This window comes from Odocoileus virginianus, chromosome 17 (genome assembly GCF_023699985.2).
Source record: "Odocoileus virginianus isolate 20LAN1187 ecotype Illinois chromosome 17, Ovbor_1.2, whole genome shotgun sequence".
Classification (NCBI taxonomy): Eukaryota; Metazoa; Chordata; class Mammalia; order Artiodactyla; family Cervidae; genus Odocoileus; species Odocoileus virginianus.
Window position 1 is genome coordinate 13,934,710 of NC_069690.1, and position 17,090 is coordinate 13,951,799.

At 51.6% G+C, this 17,090-nt stretch overlaps 1 protein-coding gene and 1 non-coding gene across 7 annotated transcripts; one reads left to right on the forward strand and one right to left on the reverse strand.

Moving 5' to 3' along the window:
* The first annotated feature begins 77 nt into the window (after window positions 1-77).
* On the forward strand, window positions 78-15,444 carry RAD51D (RAD51 paralog D). 6 transcript variants are annotated; one of them, XM_070478670.1, is made up of 10 exons: window positions 78-225; window positions 1,958-2,019; window positions 2,207-2,325; window positions 6,855-6,936; window positions 7,186-7,320; window positions 7,840-7,935; window positions 10,365-10,455; window positions 10,575-10,718; window positions 14,238-14,402; window positions 14,567-15,444. In XM_070478670.1, exons 1-10 carry the CDS (start codon window positions 174-176, stop codon window positions 14,767-14,769), a joined length of 1,149 nt encoding a protein of 382 aa, XP_070334771.1. In that variant the 5' UTR covers window positions 78-173; the 3' UTR covers window positions 14,770-15,444. The 6 variants fall into 6 exon arrangements, with proteins under 6 accessions (XP_070334771.1, XP_070334769.1, XP_070334775.1 ...); XM_070478668.1 differs by lacking the exon at window positions 78-225 and adding an exon at window positions 1,426-1,682; XM_070478671.1 differs by lacking the exon at window positions 78-225 and adding an exon at window positions 1,431-1,682 and having other exon boundaries at window positions 10,575-10,645.
* Window positions 12,769-12,895, reverse strand: LOC139039308 (small Cajal body-specific RNA 11). Its single transcript, XR_011492626.1, has one exon. It is a non-coding gene; the product is annotated as a small Cajal body-specific RNA 11 (non-coding RNA).
* Window positions 15,445-17,090: the final 1,646 nt, after the last annotated feature.

Below are 17,090 nucleotides of genomic sequence, written 5' to 3' on the forward strand. Positions count from 1 at the left end.
CTTCATAATTATCACAGAGTGTAACAATTAGGAGCTACCCTCCCCCCTGACCGGGGGCTGCTGCAGCCCAGGGCCAACCTCAGGAGCCGGCACACCCCCAGAATAGTCGACGACGCCCCTTGGGCTAAGGCTCTGAGGTTACAGCGGCCCTGCTCTTCTCTGAAGATCTCAAAATGCTCACCACCTGTGCTCTTCCGATCTGCCCTGGGAAGGAGAAGGTGGATGGTGAGACAGTGGTACCTGGGCCTGGAGGGAGGCAGGCAGTACTGGATGGACTGGGTCCCTGGGAGTGGGACACCTCGCCGATGGAATTCTGAGACTTCATATCCAGACATGGGAGGCAGCAAACCCCGTGCCCAGCTGTGTGGGCACAGCAGGGAAAGCTGGGATGGCTCATGGGGTTCAGAACACCCACATACCCAGGTTTTACTGCTGGTATTCTAAATTCTGTCCCACCCCCACTTCAAGTGTCTTCAGGTATGAAGACATGGTGGTTGGTGCAGAGGCATTCAGAAATGGGCCAGAGGTTGTTTCTGTTCTCAAGGAAACCATGTCACCAGGAGGAACACACACACACAGCTTTGTGGGGTGAGGAAGCCGGCAGCTGTTAAAAGAGCGATGGCTTTGCACCTCGGTGGGGACTCCTCAGCTCTTAAGTCCAGCTCTGCCCACAGCTTCAGAGGCTGTGAAGCCTTTGGCAAATGATTTCGCCTCCGAGCCTCATTTTGCTCATCTGTAAAACAGGGATAAACATAGCACCTACCTCACTAGATGGAGAAGGAAACGGCAACCCGCTCCAGTGTTCTGGCCTGGAGAATCCCACGGGCAGAAGAGCCTGGCCGGGCTCACAAGTCCGTGGGGTCGCAAGAGTCGGACCCGATTTAGCGACCAAACCACCACCACCACCTCCTCACTAGACTGTGCGGAGCTAACCTTGTAAAGTTGTTTTCTTTCTTCCAGAGGATGAGGTCCAGCCAAGGACGTTTAAAATCCGTGTGTGTGTGTGTTCTATACACTCAGGGGTTTTAACGTTGTATGTGTAAAAATTCTTTTATTTGCAAACTAGAGAAGCAGATGCCGTCTTTGTGCTCTGCTGCTTTTTAGCAGCCATCATAATCTCGGTAATTATCTGATTTATTTTATTTGCTCTTTACTGCCTTCCTTCGCTAACAGGTAGGTCCCTGGGCGTAGGGATGGTCGATCCGATCGAACGTTCCGGCCCAGCGTTCAGAACCGAAAGCTGCACCGGGGGCGGGGGCGTGGCCCGGAAGAAGGTGGAGGCGTACGCGGGCGCTGGGCCGCCGAGCCGGGCGCGGTAACCTCCGCGCTGGGAGCCCGGCTCCTTGCCTCCCGCGCCATCTCCGCCCCGACCTCCCGGCCCGCGCGTCCCCGCCGCGGCCGGCAGGTGGCGCCGCAGGCCGGGTCCTGGCGCCTGGAAGCCGGAAGCGGCGGCGCCGCCGGGGCGGACTGGCCCTGGGCGCCTGGGCTTCCGAAGGGCCCGCCTTTTCCGCGCGGTCTCTGCCTCCTGCATTCTTCGCCCGTCCAGAAAGGGGCGCTGGGGTTGAGGGGGGGGGGCGACTGGAGAGGGCCCCCAGGGAACATGGGCGTGCTCCGGGCGGGGCTGTGCCCAGGCCTCACCCAGGACATGGTCCAGATCTTGCGGAGCCGCGGGATCAAGACAGGTGACCGCGGGCGCGCGCCAGTGCGGGCCACACGGCCGGCCCCGGCACACCCGGGGGGGCCCTTCCCCTCCCTCCTGCGCTCCCGGGGAGCCCGGAAACGTGGGCGTGGGCGAGCCACGCCCCTGGGAGGGTAGAAACCCCCCCCCCACACACATTGTGCCCCGCCCCGCGCCGGGTCCCACGGCTCCGCCAGTCCGCGCGGGCGCGGGCAAGTCAAGTGCGGGACGTCCCGGGCCTCCCTCCCTGCCCATCAGCCCCACGTGTTTCGTTTTCAGTGGTGGACCTGGTTTCTGCAGACCTGGAGGAGGTCGCCCAGAAATGTGGCCTGTCTTACAAGGTGAGCTGACCGTCTCCACGCTCCACACCTGGGGGTGTCTAAATGCCCATCCCCAAGCAGACGGTTTCCCAAAGATTGATAACTGCGGCGTCTGAGACCCCGGGAGGCCCGCTCTTTTGACGGGTCGTTGCCGAATACTTTTGGGCTGCTGCAGCCCGGATCCTGAGCCGCCCCGTCCCTTCTGCAGGCCCTGGTCGCCCTGAGACGGGTGCTGTTGGCTCAGTTCTCAGCTTTCCCCTTCAATGGCGCTGATCTCTACGAGGAACTGAAAACCTCCACGGCCATCCTGTCCACCGGCGTTGGAAGGTTTGTGTGTGTACGTGTGGGACCAGGTCAGAGGCAGGGCGACCTGATTGCCTCTAGCTGGGCTTTGGATCCTGGAGTCTGGAGCCAGCATCTGTCTTTCAGACAGTGCTGAGGACAGTCAGGACTTCTGACTGCTCTTACCCTATAAGGTTTTTCTTAACTCCTAACTTTTGGGGATGCAGAATTATTGGGGGGGGGGCCTGTCCTGCGTGTAGAGTAGGTTGTTTGGCAGCTTCCCTGGCCTCTGCCTGCTAGATACCAGTAGCACCTCCGTTCTCCCCTTGTCTGATAGTCAAAAATGTCTCCAGCTGTGACCTCTGGGTGGGTTGGGGGCAAAATTGCAGCTGGTTGAGAACCACTGAAACACAAGATGTCAGTATTTCATTATTATTCAGCAAATCAGGGCAGCTCTTCTCTGGCCCTACCTCCCCATCCATTTAAGGATGGATGGGGCAAGAGAGTGTGGCAGGACTAGGTTAAGTACCAGCCATTGACACGTAGTAGGTTATACAATGGAGCAGCGAAGAATTGCTGCCTTCAAACTTTGGTGCTGGAGAAGACTTCTGAGAGTCCCTTGGACAGCAAGGAGATCGAACCAGTCAATCTTAAGGGAAATCAACCCTGAATATTTGTTGGAAGGACCGATGCTGAAGCTGAAATTCCAGTATTTTGGTCATCTGATGTAAACCCCTGATTCTGGGAAAGATTGAAGGCAGAAGGAAAAGAGGGCATCAGAGGATGAGATGGTTAGATGACATCACCGATGCAATGAACATGAACTTGGGCAAACTTCCGGAGACAATGAAGGACAGGAAGGCCTGGCATGCTGTAGTCCACGGGGCCGCAAAGAGTCAGACACAACTGGGCAACCGAATAACAACAGCAAGGTTATACAATAGGTTGTATGATCTCTTCGTGACCCTGTGAGTTCGTGATTACTAACCCCACTTGAGTTTAGCACAGGAGGAGCTAGGGGCAGTGGTGGGGCTCCAGCCCTGGGGTACTTATTCCTGAACTTGGTTCATTCCTTGTACACTGCAGCAGGAGGGGGCGAGAGTAGCTTCCTTCTGCCATGTTTGGAGAGAGAAAGAGTTGGAAGAAAATAGGCGGCTTCTGGCCAAGGGAGTCTGACCTCTTCCCTGGCCTGCTTGTGTGGAATTTGATAAAGAACTCTGCCACCACAAAGGTCTTTGGATCGGTTTGGCCCTCGCTGTTTCCATAACACATTCTCTTGGCAGGGTTCACATAACACAGTGCTTGCTTCCCCTGGGTTGAGGGTTCAGGTCTGTCATTCATCAGGCACTAGCCAGTGTTAAGCATGGGTACCAGAGATGTGCAGATGGTATGGGTACGGGTGAGGCCCCTGCCCTTGAGGAAGCTGGGGTCCACTGGGTGGAGAAGAACAGGTGGACATGGGAGAGGTGTGAGCATGCCTGCAAGCAGCTAAGGCGGGGGTAATTAAAAGGAAGCAGGCTTGGCCTTTGGGAGTTTATAAACCAGAGTTTATAAAATACAGAGAGAGCGGTCAGGTGGTAAACTGGCGGAATGGCGGCCACCATGGGTCACTACAGAGGAGATCAGAGAGGTTCAGGACCGCTCTGTGCAGTGAGGAATGGATGGGCCTTCTCTGAGTGCTCATCAGGAAGCAGGCACTGTTACTCTAGGTACATTATTTCATTTATCTTCACATCTACTTCCCCGATGGCTCGGTGGATAAAGAATCTACCTGCAGTGCAAGAGACACAGGAGATGTGGGTTCAATCCCTGGATCAGGAAGAGCCCCTGGAGAAGAAAATGGCAACCTACTCTAGTATTTTTGCTTGGAGAATCCCACCAGCGGAGCCTGGTGGGCTGCAGTCCATGGGGTCACAAAGAGGCAGACACAACTGAGCGACTAACACTTTCACAACTACAGTGAGCCTGTGGCTGTGAAAATCACCACCCTGGGACCTCGCTGGCGGTCCAGTGGTTAAGACTGCACCTTCCAATGCAGGGGATGCAGGTTTGATCCCTGGTCGGGCAGCTAAGACCCCACATGCCTTACGGCCAAGAAACCAAAACATAAAGCAGAAGCAATATTGTAGCAAATTCAGTAGAGGCTTTAAAAATGGCTCATTCACATCAAAAATTCTTTAAAAAGAAATGAAAGCCATCATCCTGTAGATAAGGAAACTGGGACTCAGGTTAAGAGACTTGCACAAGATCCCCCAGCTAGGGATTTCCCAGGTGGTCCAGTGGTTAGGACTCCTGTGCTTCCACTGCAGTTTGGTCCCTGGTTCGGAAACTAAGGTGACTTCCCTGGTGGCTCAGATGGTAAAGCATCTGCCTACGATGCGGGAGACCTGTGTTCAATCCTTGAGTCGGGAAGATCCCCTGGAGAAGGCAATGGCAACCCACTCCAATACTCTTGCCTGGAAAATCCCATGGATGGAGGAACCTGGTAGGCTACAGTCCATGGGGTCGCCAAGAGTCGGACACGACTGAGCGACTTCACTTTCACTTTACGACTTCACTTTTCGGAAACTAAGATCCCACAAGCTGGGTGGCACAGCCAAAGGGGGGAAGAAAAAGATTCCACAGTGAGTAAGTGGCAGACCAGGCCCTTGAGGTCACACCTGTCACACTGCTAAGCCTAAGAACTCAGCTCTAAGGCATCTGCCCTGTTGCTCCCTCCAGGCAGGAGGCTATGTCATGAAAGTAGAGTTACAGGCACAGTGGAGGTGGGCGGGGTGGATGGGGCTGGGGTGGATGGGGCTGGGGAGGCTGGCAGGAGAGGCCCAGGAGGATACAGCAGGGGAGGGTGTTGTGAGCAGATCTGGGGCGGGTGACAGCAGGAGGCATATTGAAGAAATGCTGTAAGCCTTCCTGCTGGGGGGATACAAAGGTGGCAAATCAAAGATGACCTCTAGGTTTCTAGCCTTTGTCACAGTGGTCTTTGGACACCTGATGGGTATTACTCTGACATGGGAGGGGAGGGGAGTTCTGTAGTCAACAGCTCACAAAATGCTGGTTAACCCAAATGAAGCAGGTTTCTCTGTTTTTTTATCGGTTTTTTTTTTTTTTTTTTGGACATGCCATTTATCATGTGGGATCTTAGTTCCCCAACCAGGGAACTGAACCTGAGCCTCCTGCCTTGGAAGCAAGGAGTCTTAACCCCTGGACTGCCAGGGACATCCCTCTGCTGTAGATCTTCTCACCGCCTGTAGTGCTGGGGGCATCTTACAAGTGGGAGAGCAGGCAGCGAGCCTCGGAAGCAGCTGTATTGACTGGGGGAGATGGGTGGTTCCTTGAAGGCCAGAGCTGTGTCTTGTTCATCTCTGCCTCCCCCTTGTTTTAGAAAAAGGCCTTTAGGAAATGTGAGACAGTCAGACGATGTTTGAATGAGTGACTGAAAGAATGAACGAAAGTCAGTCAGAGGGGAAGGTGGAGGATAAATTCCAGACAGCACTTGTGTTCAAAACAGGGGGTTAGGCTCAGTTGTACTTCTGTTCCACAAGGCAGGTGGTGGGGGGGTCTATCCATGTCAAGGTGGATTTGGGAATTCCTTATGGAGATCCTCATGGCCAGGAATGCGACTGATTCTTGACTGTAGAGTCCAGACCTGTGGTTTAGCCCAGGCTGCTCATTAGAATCATTTGGGAAGCTTAAGAAATATTCATGCTTGGGTCTCTTTAGAAATTCTTTGTTTTCCGGCTACACCATGTGAGATCTTAGTTCCCTGACCAGGTATGGAACCTGTGCCCCCTGCATTGGGAGCACAGAGTCTTAACCACTGGACCACCAGGAAAGTCAACATTTTTGAAATAACATGATAATAACGGAGAACAGATTAAGCAGTTGCCAGGGGCTGGCTAGGGATTTAGGGGTGAACGGGTGGGGGTGTGGCTATAAAAGGGTGGCCCAGGGAGCCCTGCGGCGATGGAAATGCTCTGTCTTGACTGCAGTGGTTCCATAAAGCCACATGTGGGATGAAATGACAGAGAACTGTACACGTGGACACACGTGGAAGGAAAGCAGGTGCAGCTCTGGACCGCGCCAGTGTTGTTTTTCGATGTTGCGCGTCTTAGTGTAAAAGATGCTACGTTAGTGGAAACCAGCTGAAGGGTACACGGGACCTCACTACACGTTGTTTGTTTTTGCAACTTCCTGTGAATCTATAATTATTTCAGAGTTTTAAAGCATGACAAATTATGGGCTGTGCTATCAAGGAAACCCAGCAGGGGCTGCGATGGAGATTGAGAGGAGAACCATTGAATGGGGCAGCGAAGAGACCTCCGCAGAGGAGTGATTACCCAGAGGTGATCTTTTAAGGCGAGAGTGAAAGGATGAGGGGTCAGAGGGGAACACTCGCCCGTGCCGGCTTTCCCCAAAGGAGACTCCACAAGGAGAAGCCTCCTGGCCAGAGATGTCAGAACATCTCTGGACAGAACAGCACTTGGAAGGAATGTCTTGCTGTTCCTCCTCCCCTCCTCTCCTCCCTCCCCTCCAGTCCCTTCGGTTGATGCTCTGCCTTCCTCTTTTGCCATCAGCCTGGACAAACTGCTAGATGCTGGTCTCTACACTGGAGAAGTGACTGAAATTGCAGGCGCCCCGGGTAGCGGCAAAACCCAGGTACACCTGCGGCCAGCAGGGTTGGGGGAGGGGGACGCATAGTCCTGGGTCTCTGGGGAAGCTTCTGCCAGCATCCTGTGATTTCAGAGCTTGGAAGAGAAAAGCTGGGTGGTGAGGAGCGGGACTTGAACTCGCGTCTTGGGGCCCATTCACGCCTCTGGGATCTGGATGAGATTTGGTTGGGGGGGGGCTCCCATTCTGGGCCCTTCTTGAGGGCTCAGTTTCACCCAATGGCCTGTCTCTACTCAGGTATGTCTTTGTGTGGCAGCAAACGTGGCCCATGGCCTGCAGCAGAACGTCCTCTACATTGATTCCAATGGAGGGCTCACAGCCTCCCGCATCCTCCAGTTGCTTCAGGCCAGAACCCCGGACGAGGAGGAGCAGGTAAAGGGCAGGAAGGTTGGGTTCTTTTGAGGTTCTGACGCCATAAGACCACGTTATCTAACATGGCAAGAATTTGGACCATTTGGGTGACTAGTCATTTCTGGTTTTGAAACTTGCCGTTCAGCCAATGCTTCCTGTATTGTAAAGCCTCCACTTTATGACATCATCCCAGTTGGATGCTACCCACAAGGATCCTTCCTTGAAACCCAGCCCCTGGCATCCCCTCATTCAGGGCAGACACACGCCCAGCCTCTGTGTTTCTCCCCCGTATCTTGCCCAGGGCAGACACGCTGATCACTGCCACTCCTTCCCACGGAGCTCTGACTTGGCTTTGCAGCTCAGCACCCAGGCAGCCAGCATGCTGAGAACTGGCCCATCAGACAAAGCCCATCGCCATCCCTACCTGAGTCCTTGTGTCTTAAGTGCCTCTTCTCTCTCAACCACAGGATCCCTCTTCCTCTCGTGTGACCCCCAGCTCCTCTTCTCTAAGGCCCTCCCTTCTCTCTCCTGCCCCTTCAGGCAGGAGCTCTCCAGAGGATCCAGGTGGTGCGTGCGTTTGACATCTTCCAGATGCTGGACGTGCTGCAGGACCTGCGAGGCGCTGTGTCCCAGCAGGTGAGCCTGATCTTCTGCCCTCCCTGCTCCCCGCAGCTCACCCATGCTGTCTGCGTGTGGGCAGGTGTGCAATCGGGTGACTCTAGCTGTGCCTGCCATTCCCAGAATGGGATTTCTGGGTGCTCAGTCCTTTCCCTTCTCAATTCTTTGCCTCCTCGTTCACATGCCCGTCTCCCCCACTAAAGGGTAAGCCCCTTTCTTGAGTGCAAGGATCAGTCTCTGCATTCCAACCGGGTCCATTCAGCTGCAAATAATAGAGTCTATCTGACAGACACTTGAGCCTTGAGGACATTTAATTATCTCACATGAGTCTGGAGGTTGGTATACCCATAAAATCAGGGCTCTAGGTTGGTGTGCCTGATTCTCTGGCTCTTCCCCCTCATGATTGCAGAGTGGCTGCCATGGCTCCGAGCATCATGTCTTCACACATCCGTATCCAGGGCAGTGATAGATGCCTCTTTTCTGTACCTTTTTCTCTGGAACCCACCATTACACTTCCCAGTTCCCTTTACATCTAACTGGCAAAAATTGAGTTGTGTTTTTATGTCCTAGACCAGAGGTTGGGCCCACCTTCCCTGATGTCAGGAGATTTTTCTGCCCAGTGCTTGAACACATTCAGAGTCCTGTTGACAAGGGAGAGAGGTTAGGAATGGCATTTGCATTGGTACCCTACCTGATAGGTGCTTGGATAGGATATGGTGCATGATTTATATACCTTTACATTTGGGAGAAACCTTAAAGATACTAGTTTAATTTATCTTAAACTTTTTGTCTCACCCCAAAGCATATCATGTTACTAGGGTTGTATGTAACATAAATCGTTTTAACAAACTTTAGACCATATAATGGTTGAACGAATACTTGGCACAGGAATCATAGCAGGTTATGCCTCCCCATGTGTTGGGACATGAAGTAGTCCTGACCTAATCCGACTCTCTTGTTGGAACTGAGCAAAGTGAGGGCCAGAGACATTCAGTGAGTTGCCCACAGTCACCGCATATTTTGGATAAGAACCAAGCTTAGGGACTTCCCTGGTGGTCCAGTGGTTAAGACGCTGCACTTCCATTGCAAGGGGCATGAGTTTGATCCCAGGTTGGAGAACTAAGATCCTACATACCTCATGGCCAAAAAACCTTTTTTTTTTTTACATTAAGAGCAAAGCTTATAACCCAAACCTCTCAACTCCCAGGTCAAAAGACTTTTTTTTTTTTTTGGACTGTAGCACTGTTAGATGATATGTATTCTATTATTGCATAGCAAGTTACTGCAAATTATGACTTAAAACAACACGTATTTATTATCTCAATTTCTGTAGATCAGAAGTCTGGGCACAGCTTGGCCTGGTCCTCTCCTTAGGGTCTCATTAGGTTGTGATGAAGGTGGTCGGTGGGCTGTACTCTTATCTGTAGGCTCAGCTGGGGAAGAACCACTTCGAAGTTCATTCAGATTTTTGGCAGAATTCATTTCCTAGAGGTTTCAGCTTCTTGCTGGCAGCTGGTTGTTGGCTGAGGCCATCTTCAAGTCCTCAAAGCTGCCCACTATTCCTGCCGTGTGCTTTCCATCGGCAGTTCACAGCAAGGCTGCTTGCTTCTGCACGACAGCACACGTGTGAGAACGGAATGCAACAGGTTATCCTGTGTGACAATGTGACCATGGGCTGGCAGTGCGTTCTGTTTGACATATAATGAAGCCTAATCAAAAGAGTGATATCTGGGACTCCCCTGGTGGTCCAGTGGTTAAGACTTCGCCTTCCAATGCAGGGGGTGCAGGTTCGATCCCTGGTCAAGGAGCTAATATTTCAATGCCTCGGGGCCAAAAAACTAAAACATAAAACAGAAGCAATATTGTAAGAAACTCCATAAAAAGTTTAAAAATGGTTCACATCAGAAAAGTCTTTTTAAAAAACAAAAGAAAAAATTTTCTGATCGGGGACCATAGGATCTGAGCACAGATTTCTCAAATTTAATTATTTTAGAGTATCTGATATCCTGTGATTTAAACTTTCTCTGTCCACCCAAGTCTTCAGTGAAAGTGCAAGTGCAAGTCGCTCAGTCGTGTCCGACTCTTTGCAACCCCATGGACTATACAGTCGGTGGAATTCTCCAGGCCAGAATACTGGAGTGGGTTGCTATGCCTTCCTCCAGCGGATCTTCCCAACCCAGGGATCGAACCCAGGTCTCCCGCATTGCAGGCGGATTCTTTACCAGCTGAGCCACCAGGGAAGCCCAGGCTTCAGTATAATCTGTTACACATACACACGAGGGTGGGGGGAGAAGGCATTGCTTGAGTTCCATCATTGAAGGGCAGCTGTATTTGCGGTGGGAGAGGGTATTTCCTATCAGTTTCTGATAGAGGAGCAGGTTTGTCTGGTAACGGGCGCCCCCTGGAGGCCAACTGGTTGGTCGCACCTGCTTCCCATCACCCGCCAGGTCCGCAGTTCTTCCGGGACTCTGAAGGTGGTGGTTGTGGACTCCGTCGCTGCGGTGGTCGCCCCACTTCTGGGAGGTCAGCAGAGGGAAGGTGAGTGGTGTGGCAGAGCGCAGGGTGGAGGGTCGTGATCTTGCCTGCCGGCTCTGGAGTGTCCCGTCTTCGGCCAGCCTGGTCCCCGATGCCCACCCTCTTTGCTTTTTCTCCTCCAGGCTTGGCCTTGATGATGCAGCTGGCCCGAGAGCTGAAAACCCTGGCCCGGGACCTCAGTGTGGCAGTGCTGGTGAGGCTTGCCAGCCATGCTTGCCTTCTCTCTGGTCCCTGGACTTCGCCAAGTGGGGAGGTGTTCTTTCTAGGTGCTCTTTATTTCCTTAAAACAGCAGCTTCTGAACCCCCAGAGTGACCCTTTGGGAAAGGGTCATAGCCCAACTTCTGTGGGTCATCTAGAGTGCCAGACTCTGAAGGGATCAGACACGTAAACAGCCAGGGGATCAGGCAATGTTATCTTTAACACTTTAAAAAAATTAATTATTTGGCTGTGCTGGGACTTAGTGGCAGCGTGCGGCATCTTTAGTTGTAGCATGCTGGATCTAGTTCCGCAAGCAGGGATCGAGCCAGAGCCCCCTGCATTGGGAGTGCACAGTCTTAGCCACTGAACCACCAGGGAAGTCCAGGGACAGTCTTGTTTTTCTTTTTACTTTCTTTTAAGTCAGGTTTATTGAGGTGTAATTCACACAGAGTGACTTCTCTTTGTTTGAGGTTTGATACAGTGGTATCTGAAGAGATCAAGATACAGAATATTTCAATCACCCCAGAAAGGTGCCTTTTCCAGAGCTTCATAGAAAAGGGATCTTTTTTGCTTTTAGAGTAACTTTTTCTGCTTATGCAGTAATTTTTTGAAAGTCTTCACACTTCTCATAGAAAGGGTAAAAAATAGTTAAATATAAGTGTCCAGTTTGTAATCAATCTCCACATCCACAGAGACCATATTAGTGTTTTTTTACATACCTTCATTGAATCTTTTTTCTCTACCTATGTACCTATACTTTTAATCAACTTTCCAACTAAACTGTAATCTTATGGTTTTTTTTTTTTTAAAGGACACCATTTCTCGAATCTTTTAATAGATTCTTTAAGAATGCCATTTTTAGCAGCTACATGTTTGGGGGTGGGGGGCTGCACTGGGTCTTTGTTGCTGGGCATGGGCTTTCTCTGGTTGCAGCAAGTGGGGGCTGCTCTTGGACACAGTGTGCAGGCTTCTCTTATTGTGGAGCACGGGCGCGTGAGCACAGGCTCAGTAGTTGTGATCCAGGCATTAGTTGCCCCGCATCATATGGAATCTTTCCGGAGCGGGAATCAAACCCATGTCCCCTGTAGGCAGACTCTTAACCACTGGACCACCAGGGAAATCAGGCTGCATGTTATTTTGTTTAATACCATTTAACAGGGGGCAACTTTTTCTCTAAAGGACCAGGTAGTAAATACAGTTGGTCTTCCCTATCCATGGGTTCTGCATCTGTGGATTCAACCAACCACTGCTCGAATCCACAGTTGAACCTGCGAATATGGAACCTGTGGATATGCAGGGCCAACTAAACTACACCATTTTATTGATTTCTTTTGGCTGTATCAGGTCTTAGTTGCAACAGGGGGGTTCAGTTGCCCTGAGGCACATGGGATCTTGTTTCCCAGACCAGGAATTGAACCTGTGTCCCTTGCATTGGAAGGTTGATTCTTAACCGCTGGACCACCAGGGAAGTCCCTACACCTTTTCATGTGAGATGAGCATCCGCAGCTTTGCTATCCGTAGGGTTCTGGAACCAATCCCCCTGCAGATAATGAGGGATGGCTATATTAGTTTTACAGTCAGATAGTCTGTGTCACAGCTGCTTAACTGCCTATATTGCATGAGAGCAACCATAGACAATCCCTAAACAAGTGGGCATGGCTATGTTCCAATAAAACTTGATTTTCAGAAACATTTCTGGGGCCAGATTTGGCCTGTGGACAGTAGTTTGCAGTCCCTGGAATACCATAGCAGTCTTATTTCCTGATTTGGGGACTTTATGGGTCATTAACAGTTTTCCTCTATTTATTTTATTTATTTTTAAAATATTTACTTGGTAAAATAAATAAATAAATAATTTACTTGGCTGTGTCAGGGCATAGTTGCAGCACGTGGGATCTTTGTTGCATCCTGGGGGGGTCTTTCTTTGCTGCACACGGGCTCTCTAGTTGTGGCGTTGCGGGCTCAGTCGTTGCAGCACACAGGCTTGGCTGCTCTGTGGCACGTGGGATCTTAGTTCCCAGAACAAGGATCGAACCCATGCCCCTGCATTGCAAGATGGATTCTTAACCACTGGGCCGCCAGGGAAGTCCCAGTTTTTATTTATTTATTTATGTTAAATGATCCTCTCAGCCCTATTCTTAGAACGGCATCCTAAACTGAGATCAGGGAGGTTGCCGTGTGTCCTGCTGGACTCCCCTCTTAGAACTGAGTACAGGGGAGCAGAAAAAGCATAGGGCAGGACAAGAGTTTTCCTCCCTTTTAAATAAGACTATAGTAAACATCCTTATATCTAAATCTCTTTATATATCTCATATTTTTTCAGACTGCTAAAAGTACAGTCAGTGAGTCAGGGACACGTGTATTTGTAAATAGCCTTGATATGACACTGCTTTTTTGTGCAGTGTAAAAGGATCCGTTTTCCTATTATTTTGTTCTTTTACTGGATCCCAAGGCCATCCTCTCCTGACTGTAGGGTCTATGTGAGTGCCTGCTGTGTGCCAGGTTCTGGCTTAGGCAGCAGAGATTCAGTGATGAACAAGCCACACCTCTGCCCCAGGGTGGGAGTTGGGGGGCAGGGGGCAAGGGGAAAACCTCAAGAGGATGCGGTGAGGTTGAAGTCCCTTACCTAAGACTAGCCTGGGCAGGGTAGAGCTGACCGACCAAAATAGGATCCCCCTGCCTTCGCAAACCCCTCCCACCTCTATACACAGGTGCACACCCTGACACAAAGGGGTGGGTGGACATGGTCTCAGGATGCCCGTTTGCTGGAGTTGAGGGTGAAAAGTGAAAGTCACTCAGTCACATCCAGTTCTTTGGGACCCTTTGGACTGTAGCCCACCAGACTCCTCTGTCCATGAGATTCTCCAGGCCAGAATCCTGGAATGGGTAGCCATTCCCTTCTCCAGGGGATCTTCTTGACCCAGGAATCGAACCTAGGTCTCCTGCATTGCAGGCAGATTCTTTACCACTAGCACCACCTGGGAAGTGTAGTAGACCTAAGCAGACAGCCCTGCTTATCCTCAGACACTTGCCCCGTTACCTTTTGTTTTAGTCAAGCCATTGTGGGGCCTTGTGGTTTATTTATCTATTTTTAATTATTTGTTTATTTTTGGCTGTGCTGGGTCTTCATTGCTGCACACAGACTTGCTCTGGTTGCGGCGAGTGGGCGCAGTGCAGTCTTATTGCGGTGGCTTCTCTTATTTCGGAGCACAGGCTCTAGCGTGCACAGGCTTCGGTATTTCCGGCTCACGGGCTCTAGAGCGAAGACTCAGTAGTTGTGATGCACGGGCTTAGCTGCCTCGCAGCATGTGAAATCTTCCTGGACCAGGGCTCAAACCCATGTCCCCTGCACTGGCAGGCAGATTCTTAACCATGGATCACCAGGGAAGTCCCGGCATCAATGGTTAAGTGGCAAGAGCTCTGTGCAAGTCAGGAGCCCAGGGTTCTGACTCCAGACTGGTGATAAGTCATGGAGCCTTGGGGAAGTCGTTTCCTTGTACCTGGCCCCAGCTTTCCCATCTGTAAAATGAAGCCATAGGAGCAAATGTCCCAGCATTATGGGTCTATAAGCCTCTTTCTGCCGCAGGTGACCAATCACACGACCCGAGACAGGGACAGCGGGCAGCTCAAACCTGCCCTGGGACGCTCCTGGAGCTTCGTGCCCAGCACCCGGCTTCTCCTGGACAGTGCCCAAGGCTCAGGAGCTCTGGGCAGCCGACGCGTGGCGTGTCTGACCAAATCCCCCCGTCTGGTGAGCCGGCCCCAGGGGAAAGCCAGGAATCCAGGCCCTTGAGGGTGGCTTCCATGCCTGCAGATGTCTGTGAATTCCTGAAGGCTGAGACCCTGCAGCCAAAGAAGCTACCCACGTGGGCTGCTCATCTCAAACACTCACGCTTCCCTCCTGTCTTCTTCCAGCCAACAGGTTGCCAGGAGACGGTGGACTTAGGGAGCTGGGGGACCCCAGCGTTCCAGGGAGATCACAAAGGACATTGGGAGCAGAGCCCAGTGTTCCCGGGAGATCACACATGATGGTGCTGTTGATGGGGAAAGGGACAGACCGCAAGGCCCCCAGCTCACCTGCACGGCAATGCCCGCTGCTCGCTGCCGGCAGCCCCTGAGGCGCTAGCGACACTGTCTCATCTGGAAGCCACCTCAGCCCTTAGCTCCTCTCTCCAGAAACACAGCGCTACTGGCAAGAGAGGATGCTGTTGTGGAAGGACCCAGAAATTAAAGCTGGTACCAGGTTTTCATCCCTTGTATCTACCATGTGTGTTTCCAGCGGGAGCCGGGTTCATGGACTTGGGCATCTCTCAAGAGGCACCCTGGTGCCCGGATGGATTAACGCTGCACATCACCGTCCTACCCTCCATCCTGACATAGTGACTGAGCTTGAGGCCTCTGGCTTGCCTTTGTTTCCCTTCTTCTTTTTTTTTTTCCCTTTGCCTCTGTTTTTCCATCTGTAAGATGGGGCTCCTTTCCCCTTAACTCTGACTTTGACTTACCGGGTGGAGTAACCTTCTAAATGCAACCCATGTGTGTATGCTCAGTCGTGTCTGACTCTTTGTGACCCCATGAACTGTAGCCCACCAGGCTCCTCTGTCCGTGGAATTTTCCAGGCAAGAATACTGGATCGGGTTGTCATTTCCTCCTCCAGGGGATCTTCCCAACCCAGAAATCGAACCCGTGTCTCGGCATCTCTTGCGTTGGCGGGCAGATTCTTTACCACTAGTGCCAAAACTCTTCCTTATCTAGATCCTGCTCTTTAAAACATATTAATACAAAAGAAATTCACTGAGCTGCAGAGCCATTTGTTTTCCCCCAGATGGTGACTTTTTAGCTTCCCCCGAGTGAGGACCCCCAGAGAACCCCCGTTCCTCTTTCCCTCTTGTTGATTTGGTTTCACACACCTGCATGCATCACCGTGACCAGATGAGAACGGGAGCTCACTGCAGTCCCAAGGATATAATCTAAGAGGAAGGGAAGATGTGACCTGGCCCCGGTGAATCCAGCTGCCTGTTTAATGTGCGTGGGGCCCTGGGGGGCCCCTCCCCAGCGAGAGTAAGCCGAGGTGCTGAACCATGGCCTTGCCATAAACAGGGGAGAATTTGCACAGTCAATAGAGCCAGCTGGGAAAATTGATGCTGGCGTAAATAATACACAGCAAATCTAGTCCTTTATGCAGAAATTCATTGCCGGTGGCTCCAAGATGCAATGTAATTACCCCTCTCTTCCTGCCAGCTGTACCACAGCGTATGAAATAATCCCCCCCCGCCCCGCCCTGGTCTGTTACGGTGCTGTGACCATCTCTCTGCGAGTTGTAGTCCCGGCTGGGTGGAGGGGAAGACAGCAGGGAAGGGGAAATCAAAGGCAGAACATGATCAGGATTGTTTACTGACCACATGTTTTTAAAGGAAGGTAGCCTTTCTCGGTTTGAGAGCCTGTTGTGTAGTTAATTAGTTGTGTCTTGGCTTCAGGAAAGGCGGTCAGAGTTAGAGGCAGAAGATACAACATTTACAGATGATGAGCGCAGGAGGGATAAAAGGAAGAGGTCCGGAAGACTGGGAGCAAGTGGCAACCCAGCCCCGGAGGGTATCTGCCTGAGTGAGGACAGGCTTGGTGAGCCAAGACTGGAGGAACCCTGGTGCTGGTGCTTCCACAGGCTCTCGGGAGAAATGAACCCGCAGCCTCCTCACTAGGAGCAGTGGGTACATAATGGCAGCCTTGTGCATGCATGCTAAGTCGCCTCAGTCATGTCCGATTGTTTGCAACCCCGTGAACTGTAGCCCACCAGTCTCCTCTGTCCATGGGATTCTCAAGGCAAGAATACTGGAGTGGGTTGCCATTTCCAAAGGGATCTTCCTGACCCCAGGACTGAACTCTTGTCTCTTACATCTCCTGCATTAGCAAGCAGATTCTTTATGACTAGTGCCACCTGGGAAGCTAGTTGCAACCATAGTAGGAAAGAAAATATTAAGCTGGGGATGGCACATCCCTGTCACTTGTACCATTTGGAAATCTTGAACCCACGCAGGCATCAGCAAAAAATCAAGCATTCTCTTTTGCTGAGCTCAGAGGTCTTTGCAATTTTAGTTTTTCTCCATGTGACACTTCAGGCAGCCACCACCAGTCCGTTGAAATTGATGTTCAAGGTGGAGCCTGGTTGCCATCTCTGCCCTGGGCACATCTGCCATGTTTCCTGTATGTGGTGTCAGGTGCTTCGTCCCTGACTCAGGACCCCAGAATTGTAGATTTGAGAGGCCCGTAAAGATCATATGCCCTGGGATTTCCCTGGTGGTGTGGTGGTTGAGAATCAGTCTTCCAATGGAAGGGATGCAGCTTCGATCCCTGGTCGAGGAACTAAGATCCCACATTCCGCAGGGCACTGAAGCCTGTTCCACAACAAAGATCCACATGCTGCATCTAAGACACGAGGCAGCCA

Coding starts and splice junctions, on each gene's coding strand:
- RAD51D (XM_070478668.1), top strand. CDS start 1,601: ATGGGCGTGCTCCGGGCGGGGCTGTGCCCAGGCCTCACCCAGGACATG. Junction 1,683..1,957: donor GAGCCGCGGGATCAAGACAG/GTGACCGCGGGC, acceptor TTTCGTTTTCAG/TGGTGGACCTGGTTTCTGCA. Junction 6,937..7,185: donor CGGGTAGCGGCAAAACCCAG/GTACACCTGCGG, acceptor GTCTCTACTCAG/GTATGTCTTTGTGTGGCAGC.